This window comes from Fonsecaea pedrosoi (genome assembly GCF_000835455.1).
Source record: "Fonsecaea pedrosoi CBS 271.37 unplaced genomic scaffold supercont1.7, whole genome shotgun sequence".
NCBI lineage: Eukaryota > Fungi > Ascomycota > Eurotiomycetes > Chaetothyriales > Herpotrichiellaceae > Fonsecaea > Fonsecaea pedrosoi.
Window position 1 is genome coordinate 1,442,881 of NW_013550609.1, and position 24,966 is coordinate 1,467,846.

The window sequence follows — 24,966 nt, forward strand, 5'->3', positions numbered from 1 at the left end:
CTTCTAGGATTCTCGTAACTCCCAAGAGAAGCTGTCTCATGCCTGGTGGCCACACCCTCACGCCCTGACTAGCTCGTTTGGCTAACAATCGGTGTTAGCCATCAGAGGTCAGAACCCGGGATAGACATGAGAATTATGACAGGGAACTGCGGTTTTAAAATATATGTGATTAATTCTGCGAATCTGCCAGACCAGCCACTTGGTACTGGACCCACGATCACGGGTCAAGGCACTCGGTGAATGAATGCTGCAAAGAACTTCACCTTCTGTCCCTACAAGCAATCTCTCCCTCCAATTGACACATCAACCGGACGCCATGGGGACACATTCGGTTGCAAAGAGCAAGATGTTTGGCTCACACCTCATCAAGGTTGGTCTATTGTGCCTGTCCGTATTCTCTCCTCTGTTGATCCTCTGTCTCGTCCATGTATTCGCCATGCCTGTCTCGCCCTCATTCACGGTTTCCAGCATTGATACCTGGGTCTCTCTCAAGCAGCTGCTGCGGAAACTGATGGAGAAGGAACACGTCTTCATACCCGCCAGTTCTCCTCACATGCACGTAGGGCCATACTATCACTCCTTCCCCTGACCCCTGAAGACTGAACGCGCTTGATAGTATGTTGGACGGTGGATGCCCACTTCAAACCAACTCCGTCGGGATGCGGCATTTCCAGGTTAGTCGAGGAGCCAACGGACAGAACGTTCAAACTCCTCACTAACTGTGCGGGCAGGCTCGTATGTCGAGATGGTGATAGCTAACACTACCGGCCTTTCCCTCTCTCTCAACAATCTCAACTCCGCCTCCAAACAACAGCCTGAGCTTTTGGGAGCAAGGGACATCCACCACTCCGAATTTCGATCCATCGGTGCCAGAGCCTCGGACCCCGTAAACCTCGTGGTGTCGGTCGAAGGCCACAATACCTATTGGGTCGAAGCGGCGGGGATGGTGGTCTCGGTTACGAAGCATCTTGATCAGCAAAAGACGTACAGAGTCAAGCTCACACACATGGGAGGTCCGCATGGCACCAATGGAGCACTCGAGTTTGAAGGAATTTGGCTCGACAAAGCCGCGCCCGCAGAGGCCAGCACAGTGTCGTCAACCTTGACGGAGACGTCTTCGCTACCGAGACTTCTCCCCCTTCGTGAAGACCACCTCGACAATACCTCATTGAATGGAGAATATATGCACCGACGATCGAGAAAGGTGGTCGAGATCGTCACGTCAGATGGTTCTCTCTCACTCATGAATCACCTGCCGCCGATAAGTGGGAGTGATGTGGACAAAGGAGTAGACAACTGGCACAAAGGGCTCGATGCAGTCGTCTTAGACATGGGGAGAATCGGCTTGCTGCCAACAGGAGAGTCGGGATTGACCCTCAGAGATCAATTCTTCCGTGCTGGCCCTCTGGGAACAAAGGCATTTTCGCGTCCTTGGAATTTCAAGCTGTATCGTCCTTCAGTGCTCGTCCTCCAGCTCGGCTCTGTGGATTTCGGCGCATTCTTCTCTTCAGTTGCCACCGAGAAACCCGTCAGCAAGCATGCTCTGGCCAAGTTCACCAACGAGTTCATCGAGGTCTACATCAATTTGATCCAAGCGATCCGCGCCAACGCGTATCCATTCAATCCTGCGGCAACAGGGCCAACCAGCGACTTGGGGGACGACGACAACGACGGCAGCTACATCTACAACTCGGCACCATCTACACTCTCCATCTTCCTCCTCACGCCATTCTCTGCACTGCGGTACCCGATCACCAAGAAACTCAAGCTTGACCGGGTCATCTCCTATGCCGTCGCGCAGGTCGTCTCAACGCTACAAAGCCAGGGGGACAAATCGACGTTCTGGATCGACACGAGCGGGTGGCTCGACGTGGCGACGGACTTCGACAGTGACCTGGCCAGTTCGAACTCGTCCGAGCAGTTATCATCACCACCATCATCGTCTGTGCTCAACCGATCCGGAATGATCAAGGTCACGACCCTGCTCGCAGACCACCTCTGCCCGTACATTGGGCCCAGCTCAGCCACAGGATCGAGCGTGACCGAGGACCCATGCCCCTTTGACAAGTACGACAATTATCTCGGCAACGTCTATCTGCCCACGGACGTCGACTTTGACAGAGCCCTCCTGGAGCACAAGATTGAATTGATCAAGCAACGTTTCAACCTGTAGGCAAACGACACACGGAACGCCGGGACGCGGTACCAGGTGACTGGGGGAATCTTCAGGGCCCTCGTGTGGACCTGGCCATCTTACAAAGACAATAAATGGGGGGTTTAAGCCACGGTTTCTTTATAGAACACGGATCACTCAGCATAGTGCCAAGTGCCCACCAGTGCAGCCCATTTCGTCTCCACGTCGAGCGTCGACTTGCAGGCTATCATACCCCTTACTTCCAGATTGAGGACTCTGCTTCGTACGAGCAGACCGGGTTCATCCACGAAGCCAGCGCTGGTGACACTACAACACAGCCCAACGGTAGACCAAGGAGAGAGACAGCACCGTGTCTGCACAGAGTGCTATATGCGAGATGCGGGATGCAGCATGCGGAATTGAGAGGATGTCATTTGTTGATCGATAGCATGGCATAGCATAGCAAAAATGCTCGCGGCTTCTATTCGCAGGTACATTGACTCAAAAAAAAATAGAAATATATATATATTTCCACAAAATGCCCATCCAACCCATCATGAGCAACCGTGCGTTACACCCATTTTTCACTCCCCTCGTTTTAACTCGTAGAGAGAATACGAGGGATCCAGAAAAGTCCCTAGCGAAGCAAAGCGAGGCAACCAACTATCCCTAAACTCCGAACAAAATGTTATCCGAGTACATCCCAGAAGCGCGCCGGGCTTCAATCTCTCAGCCCACTCGGCCTCGTCGCCCTTTCCGTGTCCCTGGTGGCGTCCTCGCCTTCTAACGTGACGATCTTCCGGCTGAGGAGGAGGCGTAGCTCCGGTGTGATGACTCTCTCTTTGGCTTCTTCAACTTCTTTTCCTTTTGCAGGTCCGCGTCTGGCTGGACTGGAAGGTGGGTTTCGGCCCTGTGTTGGTGGCTGCGTGGATGGGCTCGATGCGGTGCCGGTACCACTACCTGACGCTGTGGCGGCTGCATCCCTCTGCTGCTCCCCGGCACCTGTAGCTTGGCCTGGTTTCCTCTGTCGCAGGTCCGCTTCGCGTTGACCGGCATTTGGGAGCGGAAAGGTGTCTTTCCGATCAATGGTCTCGACCGTCTTCTCGAATCTCTTGAATAGCCCCTCGGCTCTCCATAGAGTATCTTGAAGCTCAATCGTCCCGCTCAACTCATTGATGTATTTCAGCACTTCGTCAAAGTGCTTCAGATGGTCCATGATTACATCCCGGTGCTTTTCAAGGATCGCCATTGCAATAAAAAGGTGGAATTGAGACGAGTAATAGTCGGTCCACAGCGACTCCCAAAGCCTTAGCGTGTCGGACCACTCGAACTCTCTCTTGAACCAAACAAGCAACATTCTAAAGAAGAAGAAAAAGTTTGTGGAGTCGGCCGATTGAAGATGGAGGTATAATTTCGGGTCGAGAAGTTGGACTAGTTGGTCGAGGGTGTTGAGTTGGGCGCGCATTCCCACCTGTGAGCGGACAAAGTTGCGTGACATCCGGCGCATGAACTGCACAAAGGCCCAGAATGCCACGGCATCGTCTTGAAAGACGGCGTAAAGAGGTGAGAGGAGATCGGACATGCCTTGGACATAACCCAGGTTCTGGGGGTGTGGATTTTGGGTCTGGTAGCGCCGTGGCTGCGAAGAGGAAGAGGGCTGTTGAGAGTTGGAGGTCGTGGTGGAGGGAGGCGTGTCGTATTCCAGATAGGTCAGAAGCATATCTTTTAGTTGCTCCATGTGGACATTTGTGCCAGGTCCATTGGGATTGAAGAAGGGCGAGGTTGGGTCTGGGTGAGGGATATCTTCACCTGCGAAGAGGGGGATGTGACGATCGGTACGGTGCACATCCTTTTCTACATGTCGCGCGGCCAGGTCAGTTGAGGTCGTAAGTAGGAAGAAACAAGGACTTGGGCAGTGTTCAGACTTACCAATTCGGACTTTCTGCTCCTTCCACCATTCCTCCTGTTCGGGAGTTGCGTCGCCGTCGATCATTCTATCCCACCAAGCACCTTTCAGTTGAATGTATTCGTCTCGTTTCCTGTTCATGAGAGTATGCCGCTCCTCCTCTGTACTGTCCCACTCGTACAGGCCCAGTAGAAAAGGCCATGCCTCTTTGCGTACGCCATCCTCAGCATCGAGGCCGCCGTGGAAGATGCGTTCCTTGACCTCGTCCACCATGACTTGCAACTTGCCTTTCGAATCGAAAAAGGAGTTCCATTCTTTCATGTCGACCGGGCGTCTCTTGCTGTCAGCCAAGGTCATTCGAGCAGCCTCCATGTCCAAAATTTCGAAATCTCCTACGCTGGTTTCTTCGGAGTCCAGCACATCTCGGGCAGTCCATATTCTCTGCCTCTTCTCTCGCTCGCTCTGTTCTGCAATGCTCATGGCCCATCGTGCCAGGTATAACTTTGCGCTGTCAAACTCATCCTGCAGGGTCTGGATCTCGGGGTTCTGAATGAGCCGCCGCACTTGAGGAGGGAGGTTCTTGTTGTTAGCAAGATCCTCGGCGGTTCGTCGAGTAAACGTAGTGACTTTGGACAGTTGTTCCAAGATCTTCCATCGAGTTTCTTTGAGTGCCTTTGTGAAAGGATCCATCCCTGGACCTGATGATTTCTTCTGCTCAGGCTTCTTGGATGTTGATGTTTCACTTTTTCGTCTTGTTTTCTCGAGCGATTTGCGGCTTTGGCCGAAGCCAACACGATCTTCTTCAGATGGGTCGATGAGGTATATCGATGGCTCCGCCGTGCTCCTTTCCACGGGGACGTATCTCTTCAGCCACCGGAGCACCTCGTCACCACCCCAGAACAAGTCACCGGTTTCTCCAAACGGGTCAAATGACTCCCGGGCTCTTTTTTTCTTCTGGAGTATTGTGCTTTCACATTCCGAGTCATGGAAAAACAAAGCCGGTAAGCTCGAGCCGGCGCGGGTGTTGATAACTATGCTTCCATACCACCAGCCCAGACTGGGTGGACGAACGTGAATGGAGTATATACTGGAGAGAGGTAGGGAGAATGCATATGGTCCGACAGGAGACTCGTCGAAGGTGGTCGCGAGAGGTAGCGGAGGCACCAAGTAACTTTGTCTCGGAGGAGATTCGCCGTCCTTCATGTCCACCTTGACATAGGTGCTTAGATCATCCTGGGCCAAAGAGGCCTCTGGGACCCAGGCCAAAAGATATGACGAGGCATTTGTTTTCTTCTTGGACGAAGAGTCGGAGGAGGTGGGTCGTTGATTGTCGTCGGACAGCGCAGGCGACCTCTGCTGGACCAGGGCGATGAAGCCCGGGATGTTGTCTTTGGCCGAAGGTGTCGGATGCACATAGACCTTGCTTTTGGAGAAGAGCAATTTCACGCCCTTTGTGGCCGAGGCATGGGCAATTGTGTTGTAGCCACCTTCTTCGTCGTCCGAGAGGTCGTAGAATGATGCTGAAGGCGAAGGCACTTCTGGTCGGGAGGATGACCCTGGAGTCATGATGCTTGTCTCTGGTACAATTGATTCTGGTCAGCGTCCGGTTGCATATTCCAATGCAAGGTTGGAGAGGGATGCCACGACGGCCGATGGCAAGATAAAGTGTGTTGGTATTTGGGAACGGTCAACAGGTGGCGGTGCAGTTGGGGTGGTTTGAATTCCGGATGCCTGGAGCAACAGCTGACGTCGGTGCTGGCGCACAGAGGCGGTGAGGGGCGAGGGAGAGGGGTGGAGGGGGGACTTGAGCACGCCAACCAGGCCAGTCGGTAACCCCGCAGCGTATTTCTTAGGTACCACTTAGATAATAGGGAAGCCCAGAGAGATGTCGTCATTGCTAGAGCTTCCCTAGCACGCCTAGTCAGCAGTTCCAGGCACACAATTAGAGGGACGCTGAGTGGCTGCGCCTATCCCTGCAAAGTACTCGGTACTCGTGCGAAGCGAGAGCTCAACCCCATGCAGCTTGTTCTCTCCAAGTCTTGCGAAATCAAAAGAACTTTTTGCTATACAAATTACAATCCATAAAATGAATGTCATACATGTGAGGGAGCACTCGCAGGGTACATCTTCACCATTCCCGGCCTTGTGCCCAACACACATAGACTGTCCCATCCTTTTGTTCCTATCAAACACCATGCTAGCGATTCCGCCCTTTGCCATTTTCCTGTCGTGACTCGAACAATTCATTAGATAGTCCAAGAACTAAAGTCTAGCTGGGAAGCTAGAGCGCCGTCCCTCTCCCGTGGTACTGGGGTCCTTCTTCCATTTGATGAGGCCGACGCAATGCTGGTGCTGCTCGCGGCGGCTGAGGCAGCTGACGTTGAGTGCTTGTCACCTGATTTACTCATCACGCGCTCTTTGAGTCTTTTGATCTGTTGAAACCTGGCTCTCCAAGCGCTGGGAAACTCCAGGTCATCATCTTTGGTATTCCACGTCTGGCAAAACATGTTGGCATTCAACGCCAGTGTTCGCACAAAAGGCCCAAGCTGCGCAGCAGAGATGATCTTGGGATCGGCTGCAGGTGATATGTTTGGTAAATCGTCTCTTGTAACCACGCAAACCCAGTAAAAGCCTGGCATGAAATCCGCATCTGGGGTTTCTCGGCTGCGGCAGGCAGGTCGGATGACAATGTTCACATAATTCAGTTGCGACTTGAAGTTGTTGAAGTCCCATTCGACTCCTGATCGGTTGAACACAATGTTGACGTGACAATTGCCGACGTGCGACTTCTTGGTAATACATTGGGGATCGTCTTCGAGATCTGTTGGCATCATGACCGGGATGTGGTAAATAATCTCTTCCACTCGGTCTCGCCATGCTATGCTATGCGTGCCGTCTCGCGGGAATTCTAGGCCTTGGGGATTGAAGTTCAGTGGCGGCTCAAGTGATACCACGTACCCCAAACCATCGAGCAGACGGTCAAAGTCGGGACTCCCACTCGTGTTTGCAAGGTATTCAGACTCAGCAGTCTGCCCAGGCCCGATGTAAAGCACGCCAATCTTGTGGCTAGTAACGGTTGGAATGCGATCGAAGCTCTCAAGCGCCCTTTGAACAAAGTCATCCTGAGGTAGGAGCAGTGGTTGATCGGCTGCAGTAGTTGTAGCCGCACTGGCTACCATCTGAAGGATGATGTGCGATGGGAGAATTTCAGTTGTGGCTTCTTGGTTTCGGATTTCAGTGTGGCCCGGTCGATGGTGCGAAGGAAATGGAGCGGTCAGTGGTTGATACCTTGCATATGTGGTGCCCGAAGCCTGGCGCTTGATTATCTGCGTCTTCCCAGTATGACCTGCCGTCTGCGCCGTCACGATACTGAGACCAACCATCCACGAGGCGGATGACACTGGTCCATCCTCCGGAGCTGCAAAGTTGTGGTCTGGTGAAGTTTCTCCAAGGTCGGAGAATGCTGTCCTCTGCATCATGTCGATCAGAACCTGGCTCTGTTCGTCGATAGTCTCTTCCCCACGCGCATTCTTCCACACGAGTCTCGGGATGATCCATGGTACATACTTCGCCCTGATATCGAGCCGAAGTGACAAGAACCAAAAGATCATGTTATGATAAGCCAATGCGGCAGCATATTGAGGTAAACCAATGTCACTCAACATGATCGCTCGATATGGTGGCCGACGAAAATTCATTCCACTGTGCCTTGACGCTGGGTTCATTCTGCCGGGAGGTGAGGTTACTGACGAATGCTGTTGCTCCCTCGTCTTCTCCAGGAACTGGATGCAGATCCCAAAGATCATTTGGATCTCGTCTGGGTTGAGGTTGGAGTGCATTGCTGGCAAGAGCGCAACCTGGATGAGAAATTCCAGGATGTGTGTGGTAAGATGAGTCTGTGTCATATTCTTTGACATCTTATCAATCATGGTAGGATACAACGTTGCGACCGACGAAGGGATTTCAAGGCTGCAGAGGGACAGAGCATGAATGCAGCCTCGTGATGTGGCTTCCCAGGCTCCGCCAATGCCGGAAAGAAAGGCTCGAACTAGGTCGTCTCCAAAACCTTTCTGGATGGCCTCGGATTTCATTGTAGCATAAGGGATCAGCTGAACTAAGATGTTGAACAGACACAAGGCGACGTCCGACCTCTTCAGCCCAGTCGAGGCTGGTGGCTCTCGGAAAGTGTTGTTGACAATCTGTTCACACAAGACTTGCCGTAGTTTGATGACAGTTTGGATCGAGTTGAGGAAGAGGGCGATGTTGCTCAACTGAGCCGCAACGTGGACAACGGTGTAGCCGTAAGTCTCCCAATCTTGGTCAGCTTGCAGGCATCGAATGATGCTCATTAGCCATGTATCCATATCGAGTTCAGCTTGCGCCTGAGGACAGGCGTCTTTGTCGACATTAAGCCCGCCGGATACTCGTCCTGCAAAGGGATAAGAGACATTTTCGGTATCTGGGTACATCCACAACGGGTCACCAATGTCAGCTTTGGTCGATAGGCTGCTGCTGCTGGCCGAATGTCTTTGAGAAGCAGGAAAGTCGGAGTTGAATACTTCGGCCGATTCCCTCGTGCGCACAAGCGCACTCGCAATGTGTTGGCTTTCGCTTGCAGGGCTGATGTAAACGAAACCCGCATCATCAGCTCGCACTCTAAAAATGAGGCGTTTCGAGACGAGACGAGCTGGTCGGGACTTGCAGCGCGAACTGGCTGCTTCAAGCAGGACCTCAAAGGCTTTGGCAGCTGCTCTAGCATCGGTGTGAATACTGTAACAGAAAATGGTCACAAGAACCTTTGTCGCCAAAATTGCTAGATCATCGTTGAAAGCAACCCCTGCAGGACCCTCCATAATCAACGTGCGTAGTTTCTCTATCGTGCGGATGGTTGCAGCTTGATCATTTGCAGCCTCCTTATAGTTTGAAGCCATGTAGTCCAGTGATTTGAGTAGCGTCTCGAAGACTTGGGTATCGCGCTCAACATCAATTTGCCTGAGCAACCTGTCCAGAATCCATGTGTATGCATCGTGAGACTCTGTGCTAGGTTCGGAAGATGCGTTGACAGCCGAGTTGTTAGCCTGGACAAGGACTTCGATACCCTTCAAACGACAAACCGGGGGAAGGGAGTGATTCAGAACGATATCAGTGTAGATCCGGTCCGAGCATTGGGCTCTGACGGTACAGTCCTCAGATGACAAATATTTGTCCCTGGCGTAATCCAGAGTCATGGTCAACTGAGCCTGACTAGCATATTGTGGAAACATTAGGAAGAGCTCATGGATAGTCACTCGATCCGAGGGCGATAGCAAATCCCACAACCTCATGAAATCATGGGACAGCGTTTTGGCCATGGCTTCTCGGTCTCGAAAGTGGCGTTCGTATTGACGATCCCTGTCCTCCTCTTGAGGGTTGATGCGTGGCGAAGTGACCCGAAGGACATTTGCTTGCGGTTGACCTGACGGCGTCATTTTCAGGCAGAGCATGATAATGTCCACGGCCTTGGTAAAGTCAATGCCGGTAATTTCTGACTTTGGCCGATTGCTTGAGAGAATTCCATGCAAGGAGCTGAGGATATCATGGCAAAATCGGAAGATGCCTTGTTCCGCAGCAAAGTGCAATTCCTCTAAAAAGCCTCCCAAGGAGAGGATGAAGATGCCTCCGTTGTCTTGCTCGTCGATAAGGTTCCGCAAGAGTCGCGTAGCTCCGCGGGCATATGCGAGATTTTTGCCGTTGTTGCTCAGAGTGGGAGTCCTCACAAAGGCGTAGAGTGTGCTGATGAAGTCTTGTTGCAGATCACCAGCAGCCAATATTCGGGCGCAGTCAAACAGGTGGTCAGGGGCCTCTGGCAGGTTTGCAGCAGAAGCACACAAAACCACAAGAGTCTGATGAAGGCCACTTTTCGGATACTCAAAACGGGACATTATGGTGTAAAGGATACTGATGCCCCCATTAATGTCGCTTTGGCGGCTGCTATTGAGGCAGAGAGCAGTGATGGCATCCACAGCGCGGGATAGCTCCAGAGGATCAAAATCCGAGTGACCCAACTTCAGGTAGTCGCAGATGTATTGAAGCAACCAATCAAGGTTTTTCTGCTCTTTGGACGATCCGGATTTCGAGTTCTTGTTCTCCCTTCGAGCCTTCTCTGCCTTGTGCGACCACAGAGGTGCCCATTGGATCAACAAGGATAGTAACGTTGCAGCACCTTGATCGCCAGGGTGGTCCTCCCGCAGGTCCAGAAATCTGCGCGAGACTTCTGTGCCTGGTTTGAGATCTCCAAAGCCAACAAGCCAAGAACGCGCCTCTTCTGGCACATCCCCAATTGCCGATCCATCCTTAAGGACATCTCTCAAGTTCAGAGGCGTCGCATCGGGTAGCGCTTTCTCGGAACCTCGTCCTCCTTGAACAGCACTGTCGGGGCTGGGAGATGTATGAGAAGATATCGTCATGTGCCAGAGTGACAACCTCCTAGACTCTCTTGCATTGGGAGGGGCAAAGCCTTCCTGGGGAGCGTCATTTTCCTTCGACATACGACACGAATCCTCCCCTACAGGCCATAGTTAGCCAGCTCAGCAAGTGTCAGGGAGTCATGATGGTCAAATTTTGGAATGGAGCCGCTAGCTGAGCAACCCATAGCCAAAACGAAAGCAGAAAGGTTAAATCGCATGTACACCAATTGATCTGAAGCCAGACACCAAAGAAGCATCACTAAGAGATATAGCCTAGGGAGAAATAACAGGCCGGAAACCCAGCCTTGAGACGGATAACATGGCACAAGGGCAGAATGGCTGCGACGCAAGAGAAAGAAATGCATACACACCTTGGAAAAGTACCTGTGGCGACGAGGATGCGATACAGACACTGGCGCAAACGAGCCTCTCATTAGACACGTTTAGTTTTTTGGAGGTATCTTCGAAATGAATCCGGAGGAGGTGGAAGGATTCCGGGTTATAATTCGAAGAGACTCGACAAACTTGAGATCAGGTGGCCACGTTTGCTGATAACAGCGACCACGTTATCAGCAGCATTTGGGATGGGGAGGAGGCCCGCCGGAGGGGACTTTTGAGGCGCGGCTTTTTAATGACAGTGATGGTGGAGCATGGGTGATCCGGTGAAAAGCAGGTAGGGTGAGGGTGAGGGTGGTAGGGTGAAAATTTTCTGGAATGAAAAGAAAGATTGGGCAATGACTGTGTAGCTGGCAGGATGAGACGCTGCAAGGACTTTTGCTTGCTTTGGAATCTTGGATATTTTTTTTATGCGTGACGCATAGAGCCGTTGAATAATGGGGGAAGAGGCGTTGTGAGAATCAAGGATGGAGGTGTGAGTGAGCGAGCCATGAGGCGTGAGGAGGCGTTGGAAGGCGTTGGACCCGAGGAAAAAATCACTCTGGATGGTCCCCCAGAGCCAGGCCGATCATGACCTGGAGAAGGCCTAGTAGTGCCTAGTAGCGCCTAGCAAGCCTTATTCCCTCGCTGGTGTGCTGTTGCTTGGGGTGCTCGGTGCCTATCAGATTTTTTGCCCGAGCCTAACCGACATTTGTGCGGCTGGCGGTCCTCAAGATCCACCGTACTCAACATGTGACATTTCTACGGTCGAGTATTCATCCCGCACCAAAAGACCCGCAGCCAAAGGCGGTGAGCAGGCAATTCTGTATTCTGCCAGCCCGCAAGAAGCAATCCAAGGTCTACCTCGTACTTTGTAAACAAATCCTCACCGTCGCTGGCCTTCTTTCCCCACTCCCTGCGACTACTCTGACTTCACTCTGTGTCCTCATCCTATACTTGTCCGGTATAGCCTTGGATCAGATTGCCACATACGTGCGACAACTGGGCAGGTTATAGTCCCATCTTGTCACTCCTCTCTCGTCGGACAGTGAATGTTCTCCGCCAACATGCACTAAGAGATCCCAAAGATTTCATTGCAGCGACGAACCACATTCCCCTAATTTGGAGCAACATCATCCGCCATGGCTTCACTTGCAGCTTTGGCTCAACTCCTGGATGCTAGTCTTGATCCTAGGCAGAACAAAGAAGGTAATGTTCATACTCTTTGCTCTAATGGTTGGAGTCGGTCTAACACAGCAGCCTAGCGGAGCTGAAGATTCGCGCCGAAGAGAAGAAACCTGGGTTCGCCATCTCCCTCCTCCAAATCACCGCCTCGAACGAGTTCCAGTACAACACCAGACTCGCAAGCGCCCTCTTCTTCAAGAATTTTATCCGACGCAGTTGGACCGATGTGGAAGGAAACTACAAACTTCCCCCACAAGATGTGAATGCTATCAAGACAGAAATCGTGGGGCTGATGATATCTGTGCCTCGAGGCATTCAGACACAGCTGGGTGAGGCCATCAGTGTGATAGCAGACAGTGATTTCTGGGAGCGGTGGGACACCTTGGTGGATGACCTGATCTCTCGTCTGAAACCAGGCGATCCGGTGGTCAATGCCGGGGTTCTCCAGGTCGCCCACTCGATCTTTGCGAGATGGAGGCCCTTGTTTCGATCCGATGAGCTCTTTACCGAGATCAATCATGTCCTTTCCAAGTTTGCCCAACCCTTTCTCTCTTTGTGGCAGAGCCTGGATGCCTACATTGAGGCTCATAGCAATGATAAGGCTGCTCTGCAACAAGCTTTTGCTGAACTCGACCTTGTTCTACAGCTGTTCTATGATCTGTCATGCCAGGACTTGTCTCCCGTGTTCGAAGACAATCTTGAGGGTATCTCCGGCTTGCTGCTGAAATACCTGAGGTATGACAATCCTCTCCTACACACAGATGACGAAGCGGAGGCTGGTCCGTTGGAGAATATCAAGTCCAACATCTTCGAAGCATTGACGTTGTACATCGGCAAGTACTATGATGACTTTTCAAAGTATGTTAGAAGCTTCGTTGAAAGCTCATGGAATCTGTTGACCACGACCGGCGCCGAGCCTAAAAACGATATTCTGGTCAGCAAAGCTCTCCAATTTTTGACGTCAATCGGAGGCATCAATGAACAGGCGCAGACTTTCAAGGACCCGAATGTTCAGCACCAGATCATTGAGAAGGTCATTCTGCCGAATGTGGCATTGCGAGACTCTGATGTCGAGATGTTCGAGGACGAGCCTATCGAATTCATCCGAAGAGATCTTGAGGGATCAGATAGCGAGACTCGCCGAAGGGCAGCGGGCGATTTTCTTCGTCAGCTTAGTGATCAGTTTGAGCAGTCCGTGACCGGAATTGCAATGACCTATGTTCAAAAATGCCTTCAAGACTTCGCGGCAAATCCTCAACAAAATTGGAGAGTCAAGGACACGGCCGTGAGCGTATTCTATGCTACCGCGGCGAAAGGAGCAACAACTACGACGCACGGAGTGACCAAAACCAACAGTCTAGTGGATATCGGCGACTTCTTCTCAAAACATCTGGCGAGCGATCTGCAGGATGACAATGCCCAACCACTGATCAAGGTCGATGCCATCAAATATCTCTACGTCTTTCGGAGCATCATTACGAAAGACCAGTGGCAGCAAGTCATGCCCTTGCTTGTTAACCACCTCGGCAACTCAAACTATTGCGTGTACACCTACGCGGCTGTCGCAGTTGAGAGAGTCCTGGCCATGACCGATGAGACAGGGCGTCCGGTTATTGATCCGGCTCATATCAAACCGTTAGCAAGTGATCTTCTGGAGCATCTATTCGGCTTGGTCGAAAAAGATCAAGCACCACAGAAAGTCCAAGAGAATGAGTTCGTCATGCGGTGCATTATGAGGGTTCTTGTTGTCCTCCGAGATGGCATTTCTGCAGTAGCCGACAGTGTCCTGCGACATCTGACCACTATTACAACAATCATATCCACCAACCCAAGCAACCCCAAGTTTTACTACTACCACTTTGAGAGCTTGGGAGCACTGATCCGATTCACCCCCGCGGCACAGGCGGGTGCTTTGGCATCTCATCTCTTCAATCCATTCGCCGCCATCCTTGCCAACAATGTCGAAGAGTTCATACCTTATACTTTTCAGCTGATGGGTGCCCTTTTGGAAGCCGAACCTAGCGAACCGTTGCCGCCACAGTACACCCCACTGATCGCACCCATTCTCGGTCCGACGCTTTGGGATCAGCGAGGCAATATACCTGCTTTGGTTCGCTTGCTGGTCGCCATCATTCCCCGCGCTGCCAACGAACTGGTTAGCAGCAACCAAGTGGAGAGTGTACTGGGAATATATCAGAAACTGGTGTCGACCAAAATCTACGAAAGCTATGGCTTCGATCTGCTCGAAGTTTCCATTTCAACCTTTCCACCATCCGCCCTTGAGCAATATTGGGTGCATATTCTGAATATCATGCTTACGCGACTCCAAAGCAAGCAGTCACAAGCGTTCCAGTTACGATTTGTGAGGTTCTATCATTTCGTGTCATCGCATCAGGAGAAAGGTCTCGGGACTGATTTCTTTGTTGCTGCCACGGATCGCGTCCAGCACGATGTTTTCCGCCAGCTGTACCTGAGCATCATTCTGCCGAAGACGCAGGAATTGGCTCGCCCTCTCGATCGGAAAATGGCCGCCATCTCTCTCACAAAATCACTTGCCGATTCCCAGGCTTTCGTCGAGCGCTATCCCAAAGGTTGGCCATTGACGTGTAATGCGCTGCTCAAGTTGCTTGAAGATCCCCCACTCCCACCCAAGGCGGACGATGCGATCGCAGATGTCGATGTTGACGACAGCAGCTTTGGCGTTGGATTTACGCAGCTAAACACCATCCGACCACCACCAGTTGATCCTTTCCCCGAGGTCACGGACCTGAGACGATGGGTGGGACATTATCTCAAGGCAGCAGATCAGCGACACGGGGGCAGAATAGGCAGAGTGGTCAATGACTTGAGCCCAGATTCGAAGAAGGTTTTGAATGCATACATGACGCTCCAATAGCACTGGGTCGGGGCCTCACTGGTCGAAAGAGACAGTCGTTCATGGGGCGTGGCTACCGGTCAGGATAGAACAAGTGAGATGAAAGCGCGACTCTTGCACCCAGAATAGTCTCATACGCTGTGGGGGATTGAGGGAGAGAAAAAATCATGTACGCCCATAGTTCATTGAGAACTGACGGAGGATCTAGAACATGACCGGCTGTCAACTACAAGCTGGTTTGTCAGATGCTATCGAGCGAGTATTGAGTATCATAGTTCTGAAAGGGAGATACTCCAGAACCCGTTTTCCTGTTTCCTGTACCTCGTAGATCAGGCCAATAAGCGAAATTGGACGGATTGTGGCTGAATCCATGCGAGGCGAGGCTGAAACCTTATGGCGCCAAGTGATTGGCCATAAGGCCTAGTGGAGGGGGATCTCTCACTCAGAATGCGGGAATACTCTTACCAACAACGCCTACTATATACCCCGTACCAGTAAGATGACGACAATATGCCCTAGCTGTCAATGGCCCTCGGGCCCGCACCCCTATCAGATCCCGGAAGACCGGCATCGCTACAAAAGGTCAAAAAGCAAGACGGAACCCATCCGGAGACTGTCTTTGTACGAGCATTTGGGGAGAATCGTGCATTTTCAGAGCGCGTGAAGACGCTACCAGCGACTATGCCATGTGCGATCCTCGGGTCTATATTGTTGGCAGAGTGGTAATACCACGTGCGTTGAAGTCGGGACACTGAGTCTGGCCCTACCAGTCGAGCATCTGAACAAGGAACCCCCAGCCAAGTTATCAAGCGTCGCAAGTGTTCAAAATGGACTTTTTCGAACCGCGGAGGGCCTACAAGCGGGCAGGTACAGATTATCTCGAGCTCAAGAGCACAGAGGTCGAGTTGGACCAACATACCCTGGCTTCCAAAGCCAGTTTCACAACGACATACACCTCCGCGACCAGAGATCAATCGCCCCTCATCGCCGATTACAGTGATCCTATTCGAACAGACCCGTCATACTTCTCAGGAAAGTCTCTGAGACACCGTTTCCTCACCCTGCCAAAGGGGCTTAGTGGATGGCGCACCGGTGCCATTACAGCCGCGCTTCTTGGAGTGGTATCTTTTCTCATCAATCTTGTGGTGGTGTCCTGGCTTACAGCGCGCGGTCAAGGTGCCAGCCTTGTGGAAGTCTACAGCGGTCACTGTGGCAAGGTCGAATCCCTGGACATCTGGATCCATCTGGCCATCAATACGATCAGCACTCTGCTACTCGGCGGCTCCAATTACTGCATGCAATGCCTCTGCGCCCCCACCAGGGAGGACGTCAAGCGCAGCCATGCGAGGGGAGTATATCTCGACATAGGAGTGCCGAGTGTGAGGAATATGAGGAGTATCTCGAGCCACAAGTTGATTCTTTGGTTGGCCCTGGGACTGTCGTCCATCCCCTTGCATCTCATGTAAGTATGCCTTGGGGGAAGGAACCCCAATCCGTTGATACCAATCAGTCCTGATCACCTGGAATAGGTACAACTCGGCATTCTACAAATCACTTGAAGCAAACGACTACAATTTATTCTTTGTGACACAAGACTTTATCGACGGCAAAGCGTTTGTGCCCTGGAAAGGTGCGAGTGTTCCGCCCAGCCAGCAGGAGATCCAGTCTTCGCTTCTCACTCATCCGGAGACGTGGGAACGCCTGGAGAAGAAGGAGTGCATCCATTCCTATGCCACCACTTTTCTAACCAGTCGAAGAAACTTGATTTTGCTATCAAATAACAGCACGAGCCAGGCGAACGAGAGCGTATTGAAGGTTGACTTCTATACGTCGGGAAGTGTGCAGGCTTTCGACTGGTGAGAAGCTACTTCTTCGAACTTCACCTCCATCTTCCAGTCCAGTGCAAGCTTCCCGCCCACGTGAGGCTGACTTGATGATACCCAGGATTTGCACTAGTGATCCCAATATGGATTCCAAGGTTGACATGCCGTACGGGTCGCATGGCTACATACTGCCATGCGAAACGTGGGTGTCAAAAGTTGAAGCCATCGCTTCTCAATGGCGCCCCTACGATTACGACGTCGAATATTGTCTTTCTGAGCAGGTCACTGAGAAATGCAGCTACAACGGCAACATTCCCATCATAGCAATTGTTCTGTCATGCAATGCTGTCAAGATTGTGATAATGCTCTTCGTCGCATTTCGCTTGAAAGATAACCCTTTGATCACGGTGGGAGATGCCGTGGAAAGTTTTCTGAACGAAAATGAGACGTCGACGAAAGGCCTCTGCTTGCTGAGCAAGAGCGATGTGGTCATGGCTATAAAGACAAAGAGCCACTGGTCGCTTCGAGCCAAAAAGGGAGAGGGCCAATTGAGCCCCAGAGTGGCCCGGCTGCGCACAAAACGTGGGCTTGAATCTGCAAGCATCACGCGGTGGTCACTGACCACTGGCCTCACCGCCCTGGCGTTGATCGCGGTGGCCTTCCTTCTCGCCATCGCAACCCGAACTATCAAATCCTACGGCTTCAACATTGGCTCGATTGGCTTTGGTAAAGTCACTCAGGCGGGCGTGATCACCGGTTGGTCCATCGGGGCCGCCGACTCTGCAACGTCGAGAATTCTCTCGTCGATCCTCATTGCAAACTTACCACAGACAATCTTCAGCTTCTTATACCTCAACTTGAACGGAGTGTTGACAAGTATGTGGTTAGCGCGCGAATGGAGTCAATTTGCCAGCGAGAGAAAGCCACTGAGAGTATCGAAGCCAAAGGCAAGTCAAAGAAGCACGCACTTCTTACAGTTACCCTACAAGGTCGCCGTGCCCTTGATGGTTATGTCCGGCGCCTTGCACTGGGTGATCTCGCAGAGCATCTTTTTGGCCGTGGTTGCGGAGTATAGGGCAGACGGAAGTCTCCTTGACCCTACTTTTATTGCCACATGCGGATTCTCTCCCATGGCCATGATTATCGTGCTTGTACTGGGAGGGCTCCTGGTTGTGGTCACACTGGGACTTGGAACGGTGATGAAATATGATGCATCAATACCCTTGGTGGGGAGTTGTAGTGCGGCTATTGCGGCAGCGTGCCATCAGCCGAGTTGGGACACCGATGCTTCACTGAAGGCTGTGCAATGGGGCGCCATTCCTGGCATGGACAATAGTGCTGGGGTCGGGCATTGTGCTTTCAGCAGCGGCGAGGTCGAACCTGTACAGGACGGGAGATCATATGCTGGGATTCTGGACGACATGAAGGCAAAGGACATAGTCTACGGAAGGACGAATGGGCTATAGATATGAAGTCCGCAGACATGGGTTGCCAGACCGAGACGATGACAAGGACAAACGCCTTGGACATATAAAAACGATTATCTTAATAAATTGAGCCGGCAATGCGCCGAGTATTTAAGTATACTTCTTTGCTCGAGGAAGGCTGTCTAGCTGACGAGGCTGAGAATACTCCACCATGGTTGGGTAATTGGATCCTCCCGGCAGACCTTCTCTTTGGGGAGAAGTATTTTTTTTTTGGTCCTGTTCGCCCAAGATTTCTACCACGACATCAAATCTCCAATGCCTTTAGGAGAAATGCAGTCCCGACAAGATGACGGAGACCGGCATTTTGACAGACGAACAAATAGACGATCTTCTGTCACAGGCCGAGGTTCGTCTACGGGGAAAGTCACACTCTGCAAATGAAGACGAGATCAGTTTGGAGATTGTCAAGCCAACAACGACATCCAGGAAATTGTACGCCTCTCATCTCCTTTGACCTGGCTGCGTCTGTCTGACTGACTTCTCGTGGCAGAATTCCCAAACTACACAGCAACCTTGTTCGAACGAAGTATATTAATGACAAGCAGGGTGTCGCCGAGACCAATGCCAAAGCGGTCCTTGAGCACCAGCAAAGCCTGCTGGCGGACGGACTCAAGTCCGTCGAAGCGCCTCACAAATCCAAGAAAGTGGTACGCGGTTTTCTTGCATTTTATTATTCTGGTTCGCATGAGGAAATCTATTCCCATATGTTCTTGACGCAGATCAGCAGTCCATTCTGGCCTGCCCTGCACCCATGAAAGTTTTCAAATTCATAGTTACTCTGACTGTACCTTTGGGCTCTTCATTTATTGCTGCTCTCGTTGTTGTCTGCACATTTGCTAACAAGGAACAGAATGACCAGACCAGTGCAGGTCCTGACTGGTTCGACATGCCCAAGACAGACTTGACTCCTCAACTGAAGCGCGACCTCCAACTCATCGAAATGCGATCAGTGCTCGATCCGCACCGGCACTACAAGAAAAATAACAGAAGAGGCAAAGTGCCCACGTTCTCGCAGACGGGGACTGTCATTGAAGGGCCTACCGAGTTTTTCAGCGCAAGAATCAACAAAAAGGATCGATCCAAGAACTTTGTCGAGGAAGCAATGGCTACCGAGAGGGAGACTGGACGGTTTAAGCGAAAGTACAGCGAAATTCAAGACACCAAAACAAGCGGCAAGAAGGCACACTACAAAAAGCTCATGGCAAAGCGGAGGAAGAGACCCTGACCCTGGCCAGAGTTGTGAAGCGAGAAAATTTTATACTGCCAAAGAACCGAACCCGTACTCGGTACTGTCCGCCTGGCGCTGACCCGTGCTCTGCTTTGACACCACAGCCAGGGGAGCTACCTATGTACGGCTGGCGAAGAATCGGAGGTCAGGCATCAATAGTCGGCTGAAATGCTTGCTTTGCCTGGGATCTGTACGGAGTACCGAACCTCACTGGAGACAGGCGAGGGAACCAAATACGCGCGACGAACGGGAATGTAGCCGATTGGAAGTCGTGGAGTGTCCCAGCATCGTTGTGGCACAGCCGCAAAGATACTCATGCTTCGCCGGCCCGCCTTGATTGAGGGCCAAAGGGATGGAAATCTCCGTAGCAAACAAAGTTGCAGATAGACGGGCGGTTGAAAGACGTTTTGTCCCGTAAAGCAAAGCCAGAAAAGCCTAAACCGCAGGGCATCTGAGATGACTGAGATGATACTTGCCTGCCTAAGGGGAATTGGGGGCCACGGGCAAAAGATTTGGATAGCATCTGGAATAACGAATGTGGATTTGGGCCGGAAGTTGTACAAAACCTCACTGCACCGACTCCGTACCTATGAGAAAGACCCTGCAAGGATACCCTGACTGTTTGCATGTGGCCACCGCAAATCTACCGTACTATTGTCAAAAACAACTTTCTTTTGTGCCAAATCATCTCAAACCGGTCCAAGGAAGGCTGCGGGCTTGATTCGAGCCGCTCCGTCTCCTGCATGGCCAATTTATCGCTGGCGTTGCCACCCCTTTAACACCTCCTTTCTCGGTGCCCCAAGTCGAACCATTATGGGACTGTCAATCCAATATCACAAGTCCAGCCCGTTGCCTTCCGGCATCTGACCCCACAGGCCGTTTCTCCCAGACCTTTCGCTCGGTCATCTCTCCCAGCGCCAGACCATCGGGTGGCGCCATAGAATCACCGCTTCAAGCCCTCCGCAAACACGGAGTGGATTAGCCGAAATGTCCAAGAACGAACATCCTCTACCCTGTTTTGATCGAGGCCATCTCGCTACCACATCTGCCGGACAAAAAGAGATGACTGGGGACACGTGGATGGTGATGAAGTCATTTGGATCTGCCCGGAAAGAGGACGCCGGCACAAGCCCACAAACAGGTTTGAGAATTCACCGTCCAGCTCCTTTTCAGCATGCATGCCTGGCTGAGTCGTCGCGAATCACCTTGTTCCCCGTGCGACGATCCCGTCAGTCGGCTTGCGAGTGCCCCCGAGCATTGTGGAAACATCAAGAAACCCTACTCTATGTGAGACACACCATCAAAGCAGGATGACCATGGGCCAGGAACCCAGAAACCCACAGAGCGACCAGAACCACAAGGCCAGTGCCTGTTATCTCGCGAATAATTCTTGGTGCAGAGGCCTTGTGCCTCGAGACTTGAGACTGGCGTCCCCTGCCACCACCCGCCCCGAACAAGCTTCCCCTTCTTCCAGCGGGCCTTACCTGAAAGGCGAAAGGCTCAGCAGGAGATGCAGTGATGGCCTGACAGTTTGCTGCCGCCACCGTCTTGCATGCGTTCAAGCCTCACCTCAGGTCCAATCGCATCGAGCTCGCCTTTGGCTGCTAGGCAGATTGGCCAGTATCAGACCTGCGCCGCGACTCCGCCCCCATTGGCGAGATATCTTTAGCTGGCGCCACAAGGATACGCCCCAGACAATTGCTAGGCCCCTTTGAGCTCCCGCCAGGCCTTGCCGCGGGCCAAGTTAGCTATAATCCAGAGTCCTTCTCCAACCCTGCCCCAACCACCGACAATACGATAGCACGACGATTAGATCTACGACTTGCCGCTGCGTTACCACGACTCCCCTAGCATCCCTCGACGTTGCAGATTGGAATTTAACTTGATTGTTACCTTGGTCTGTTTATTCTTCTCCAGAATCCATGCGCAATGTGTGCGCGAGGTGAGGCCTGGCAACGAACCACTGGTAGGACGACCTCGATGCCCCTCCTGATTGGAGAGAACCCCCAGAAGCTCGAGATTTGAAACGACTTCATATCAAGGACAACATGACATCGGTTCTGCGCCTGGGAAGCAAGGACCGTTCGTCCTTCTCCTTCTTCAAGCGACAGGGTTCTGATAATGCATCGGATCTTTCTTCCGACAACCTCGCCCACCGCCTCCCCGATATTTCACATGTCGACACTCGATCTTTTGCAGAACTATTTGACGAGTTTATGAACAAGGAGATCCACGACATACCCCAGGCCCAGGTGCAAGGTTCGGTAATACAGTCCCCTGACCTGATAAAGGTTATCGAGTCCAACACCCCGACCCAGACGACCGTACCTAGAAAAACTTTCGATACCAAGGTCGACTTTCTCAAAGTCAACATCGCCAGGAATGATTCCACAGCATCATCTTGCTATTCTCAGCCAAGCCAAAGGGATAGCGATTGCTCACCCTTAGTCACCAGGCAGTCTTCGAGCTCCAGCTACACCCAGGAGCCACCATCTGCAGTTCAGAGAACGGTTTCGTCGAAACTCAAGCCCATATCGATCCCCAAACGACCGACGCAAGGATTTCTGGGCAACCTCACAGAATCTCCCGTGAGCGCGCAGCCTTCACCGGCCAGGGCCAACTCCTCTCTAGTAAGAGTCGTGTCGGCTCCGCTAAACCTGGACAAACCACTTCCTCCGGGCCCAAGCAATACCAAAGGAGCTTCCACCTCGGCACCAAATCTGCTTCTATGTCAGCCACCGGTGGAGCTTCCCTCCGCTCTTCCGAGATCAATCAGGCGTTCCTCTGCCAGTGTACAGCGCATATCGTCTCAACCAGGCGTGATGGCCTCTACAAGAAGGGGCTCTGACGGCGGTGCTGTATCAGAATTGCCAGCCTGGTCGCACAGATCAGCTCGGCAAGCCCCATCGGAGAGGACTACTGCCCACGGACACCATAGGAATCGTTCAGCATCTGACACGGAGGTGCCGCACCCCGGACGTTCCTTGAAGCCGGCGTCCAGACGACATACGGTTGATATGCAGAAGCTTGTATTAACTGCCGCCTCTTCATCCAACCCCACTCAAGCGGCTCGGAAGCTGAATCGTCGTCCGATTACAGCAACCACGGCTGAGCGTGTGATCTACAGAATCATGTGTAGCCTTCACAGCGCACAAGATCTCCAGGCTACTGCCATGATCAGCAAAGGTTTTCTACGGACTTTTCAAAGGAATGAATCGAAGCTGGTAAGCCATTTGATGTTCAAAACATCACGAGCTGCTTGGGAGCTTCGTCGGAGTATCCTTGCTCTGAAAGGATCCAACGACTTTCTCTTGAAAGACTATAGCCGTGACTGTCGAACCCTGGATGCGTTGAAGGCGTTCATTGTAGCTCATTGCAGCTCGAGTTGCAAGCAGAGCACGCTGATTGGTCTTTTGGGCCAAGATGATGAGAGAAAATCACGAATCGACGATGCGTTGTGGCGCATATGGACGTTCTGCACTTTATTTGGAAACACAGTCGGTCAATCTGGCCCTGCACAGACGGAAGTCGATTGGCTCAACGGCACTAGAGCGGCTTCCAACAAACAGCTCGGGGCCGGATTCGCTATCGGCAATGGAAATGGGCTTACGACCCACGAACTTGAAGATATGAATGAGATGTGGCAGTGTTTGCAAATCCTGATGTCAGGTTTCCGTGGTCGAGAGCAAGAAGCCAAGCGATACGGAGTCTTTGACAACTGGCACTTGCGAGACACAACTTCAGAGTCCCAACATCTTACTGAGTGGACCTCGTACCTGCTCGCTCTAGGTCCCCAGACCGTTCTGTCGTTGTCCAGCTGCTCGTTCGAACAGGCAAGGATGCTTGGGTTAACAAACTGGCCCGTTCCGCCAGCAGGTCAAAGTCGATCATCATTCCTGACCACGGCAATTGCACAAGTATACCAAGAAAGGGTGCTAGAAGATGCCACTCGGAGGGCTGCAAGGATGTCGATGCGACATGTGCCAGGACAACACCCAGTCCCTCGAGCCCCGGTCCATCGTCCAACTAGATCACTTGACGAACAAGTGACCAACGTGGCTTCTGCGCGCGCCACCGTTCAGTCGCAATCACTACGGATTGATACCACAAGCCTGAAAAGGAGACCGATCTCCACAAATGCTCTTGCAGAGATGCGTTTAGAGATACGTCCAGACTGCGATCCTGCCAATGCTAGGCAAGAGATCCGCCCTGATTGCGATCCTGCTCCTAGAACAAACCGGGCATCCCACTTACTTCCGACGTCCCCTACAACCGATCCGACAGTTTACTATTCGCTTTCAATGACTTCGACAGCGAGCACCAAACTTGGGGCAACACTATTTCCTATGGATTATGCCAGTCCAGCGCCTCGGGTTCCTTTCCGGGCACCTGAGCCACCCGCAGCCCTGGCTTCTGGCGTTGTGGATCCAGTCGACAAAGCAATGAATATCTTAGTACGTCAACTGGGATTTGCTGAGACCAAAGCGAGGAAGGCCCTTGCAATGTGCGATTCAGGGTCGGGAATTGATTTGCAGAAGGCGATTGAACTGTTGTCTGTCGATTCAAAGGATGCGCAACGAGAGCGCCATCTGCCTGTGGAACTCCCTACACCTACCAGTGCCGTAAGTGCTACCAGGCAGAAAAGGCCGCCGCCAGCGTCCAGGGCGTACTGTGACGGCCAATGCCAACGGACGTCAACCTTGTCGCATTCCCGGAACAGATCTACGGGTACGACGGGCACTGCTACGGATGTGTCTCTCAGTCCGGTTTCAGCACTGGGTGAAGAGGAGTGGCAGGACACTATATCGCCGCTTGTTAATACACCGGCAATGGCGTCTCGATCAAAGGCCAGTTTAGCCAGGGGCCCAAGTAAGGCCAAAGCATGGAAAGTGCTAGGAATGGACAGCCTGCCTAAACGCAAGAACTCAGTGCTTCATATCGAGGAATATCAAGCCAAAGTGGAAAGACGAAAGAGCATGCGCGCGAACATCAATGAAGGTCACCAGAGCCTGAAGATCAAAGAGGGGCTGGGTAAGAACCTGCTTGGATTGGGACTGGGCATTGGCAGTGGTGCTGGGGCAAAGTCGGCGGAGGTACAACTTGAGCGAGTGCGCGAGGAAGAGCGGCGGAAGAAAGAGAAGAACCGGACCAGCTGCATACCCAGGTATTCTTCCTGATTCCGCATTTTTGCTCCAGATCGAGTGCGGCATGTTGCCTTTTCATCAAGGCACTTGGAGGAGCGAAGCGGCGTTCAAGACCGTCCCTTTGCGATCAACCTGCGACACTTTCACTCATTATTTTGTCCTCTGTCATTTTCGGGGGTATCGACACAGCTTTTGAGGTTACCGAACAGATTCGAAGAGATGGGAGGAATCGTCCACTCATTTTGCATATATATGACGACTTTTAAGACAACATATTGCTATTAAGGGAACGAAACGACAGGGAAAATGCAAATACGACACGAGGGACACGATACGAACCTGCAGCAATGCAGCAATTGATGA

General features: G+C 52.1%; 7 protein-coding genes across 7 annotated transcripts; 5 read left to right on the forward strand and 2 right to left on the reverse strand.

Moving 5' to 3' along the window:
• Window positions 1–436: 436 nt before the first annotated feature.
• Window positions 437–2,173, forward strand: Z517_10578 (uncharacterized protein; the record flags this gene model as incomplete). Its single annotated transcript, XM_013424187.1, has 3 exons — window positions 437–559; window positions 617–674; window positions 732–2,173. The coding sequence occupies 3 exons, from the start codon at window positions 437–439 to the stop codon at window positions 2,171–2,173; spliced, it is 1,623 nt and encodes a 540-aa protein (XP_013279641.1).
• Window positions 2,174–2,855: 682 nt separating this feature from the next.
• Window positions 2,856–5,606, reverse strand: Z517_10579 (uncharacterized protein; the record flags this gene model as incomplete). Its single annotated transcript, XM_013424188.1, has 2 exons — window positions 2,856–3,988; window positions 4,064–5,606. 2 exons carry the CDS (start codon window positions 5,604–5,606, stop codon window positions 2,856–2,858), a joined length of 2,676 nt encoding a protein of 891 aa, XP_013279642.1.
• A 680-nt stretch (window positions 5,607–6,286) lies between these two features.
• Z517_10580 (uncharacterized protein) lies at window positions 6,287–10,567 on the reverse strand (the record flags this gene model as incomplete). The annotated part of the gene is made up of 1 exon (XM_013424189.1): window positions 6,287–10,567. The coding sequence occupies one exon, from the start codon at window positions 10,565–10,567 to the stop codon at window positions 6,287–6,289; it is 4,281 nt and encodes a 1,426-aa protein (XP_013279643.1).
• A 1,436-nt stretch (window positions 10,568–12,003) lies between these two features.
• On the forward strand, window positions 12,004–14,942 carry Z517_10581 (uncharacterized protein; the record flags this gene model as incomplete). Its single annotated transcript, XM_013424190.1, has 2 exons — window positions 12,004–12,070; window positions 12,127–14,942. 2 exons carry the CDS (start codon window positions 12,004–12,006, stop codon window positions 14,940–14,942), a joined length of 2,883 nt encoding a protein of 960 aa, XP_013279644.1.
• Window positions 14,943–15,748: 806 nt separating this feature from the next.
• Window positions 15,749–18,210, forward strand: Z517_10582 (uncharacterized protein; the record flags this gene model as incomplete). Its single annotated transcript, XM_013424191.1, has 4 exons — window positions 15,749–16,383; window positions 16,451–16,534; window positions 16,571–16,777; window positions 16,866–18,210. 4 exons carry the CDS (start codon window positions 15,749–15,751, stop codon window positions 18,208–18,210), a joined length of 2,271 nt encoding a protein of 756 aa, XP_013279645.1.
• A 307-nt stretch (window positions 18,211–18,517) lies between these two features.
• Z517_10583 (uncharacterized protein) lies at window positions 18,518–19,456 on the forward strand (the record flags this gene model as incomplete). Its single annotated transcript, XM_013424192.1, has 3 exons — window positions 18,518–18,663; window positions 18,722–18,878; window positions 19,082–19,456. The coding sequence occupies 3 exons, from the start codon at window positions 18,518–18,520 to the stop codon at window positions 19,454–19,456; spliced, it is 678 nt and encodes a 225-aa protein (XP_013279646.1).
• Window positions 19,457–21,507: 2,051 nt separating this feature from the next.
• On the forward strand, window positions 21,508–24,636 carry Z517_10584 (uncharacterized protein; the record flags this gene model as incomplete). Its single annotated transcript, XM_013424193.1, has 1 exon — window positions 21,508–24,636. One exon carries the CDS (start codon window positions 21,508–21,510, stop codon window positions 24,634–24,636), a length of 3,129 nt encoding a protein of 1,042 aa, XP_013279647.1.
• Between the last annotated feature and the right edge of the window lie 330 nt (window positions 24,637–24,966).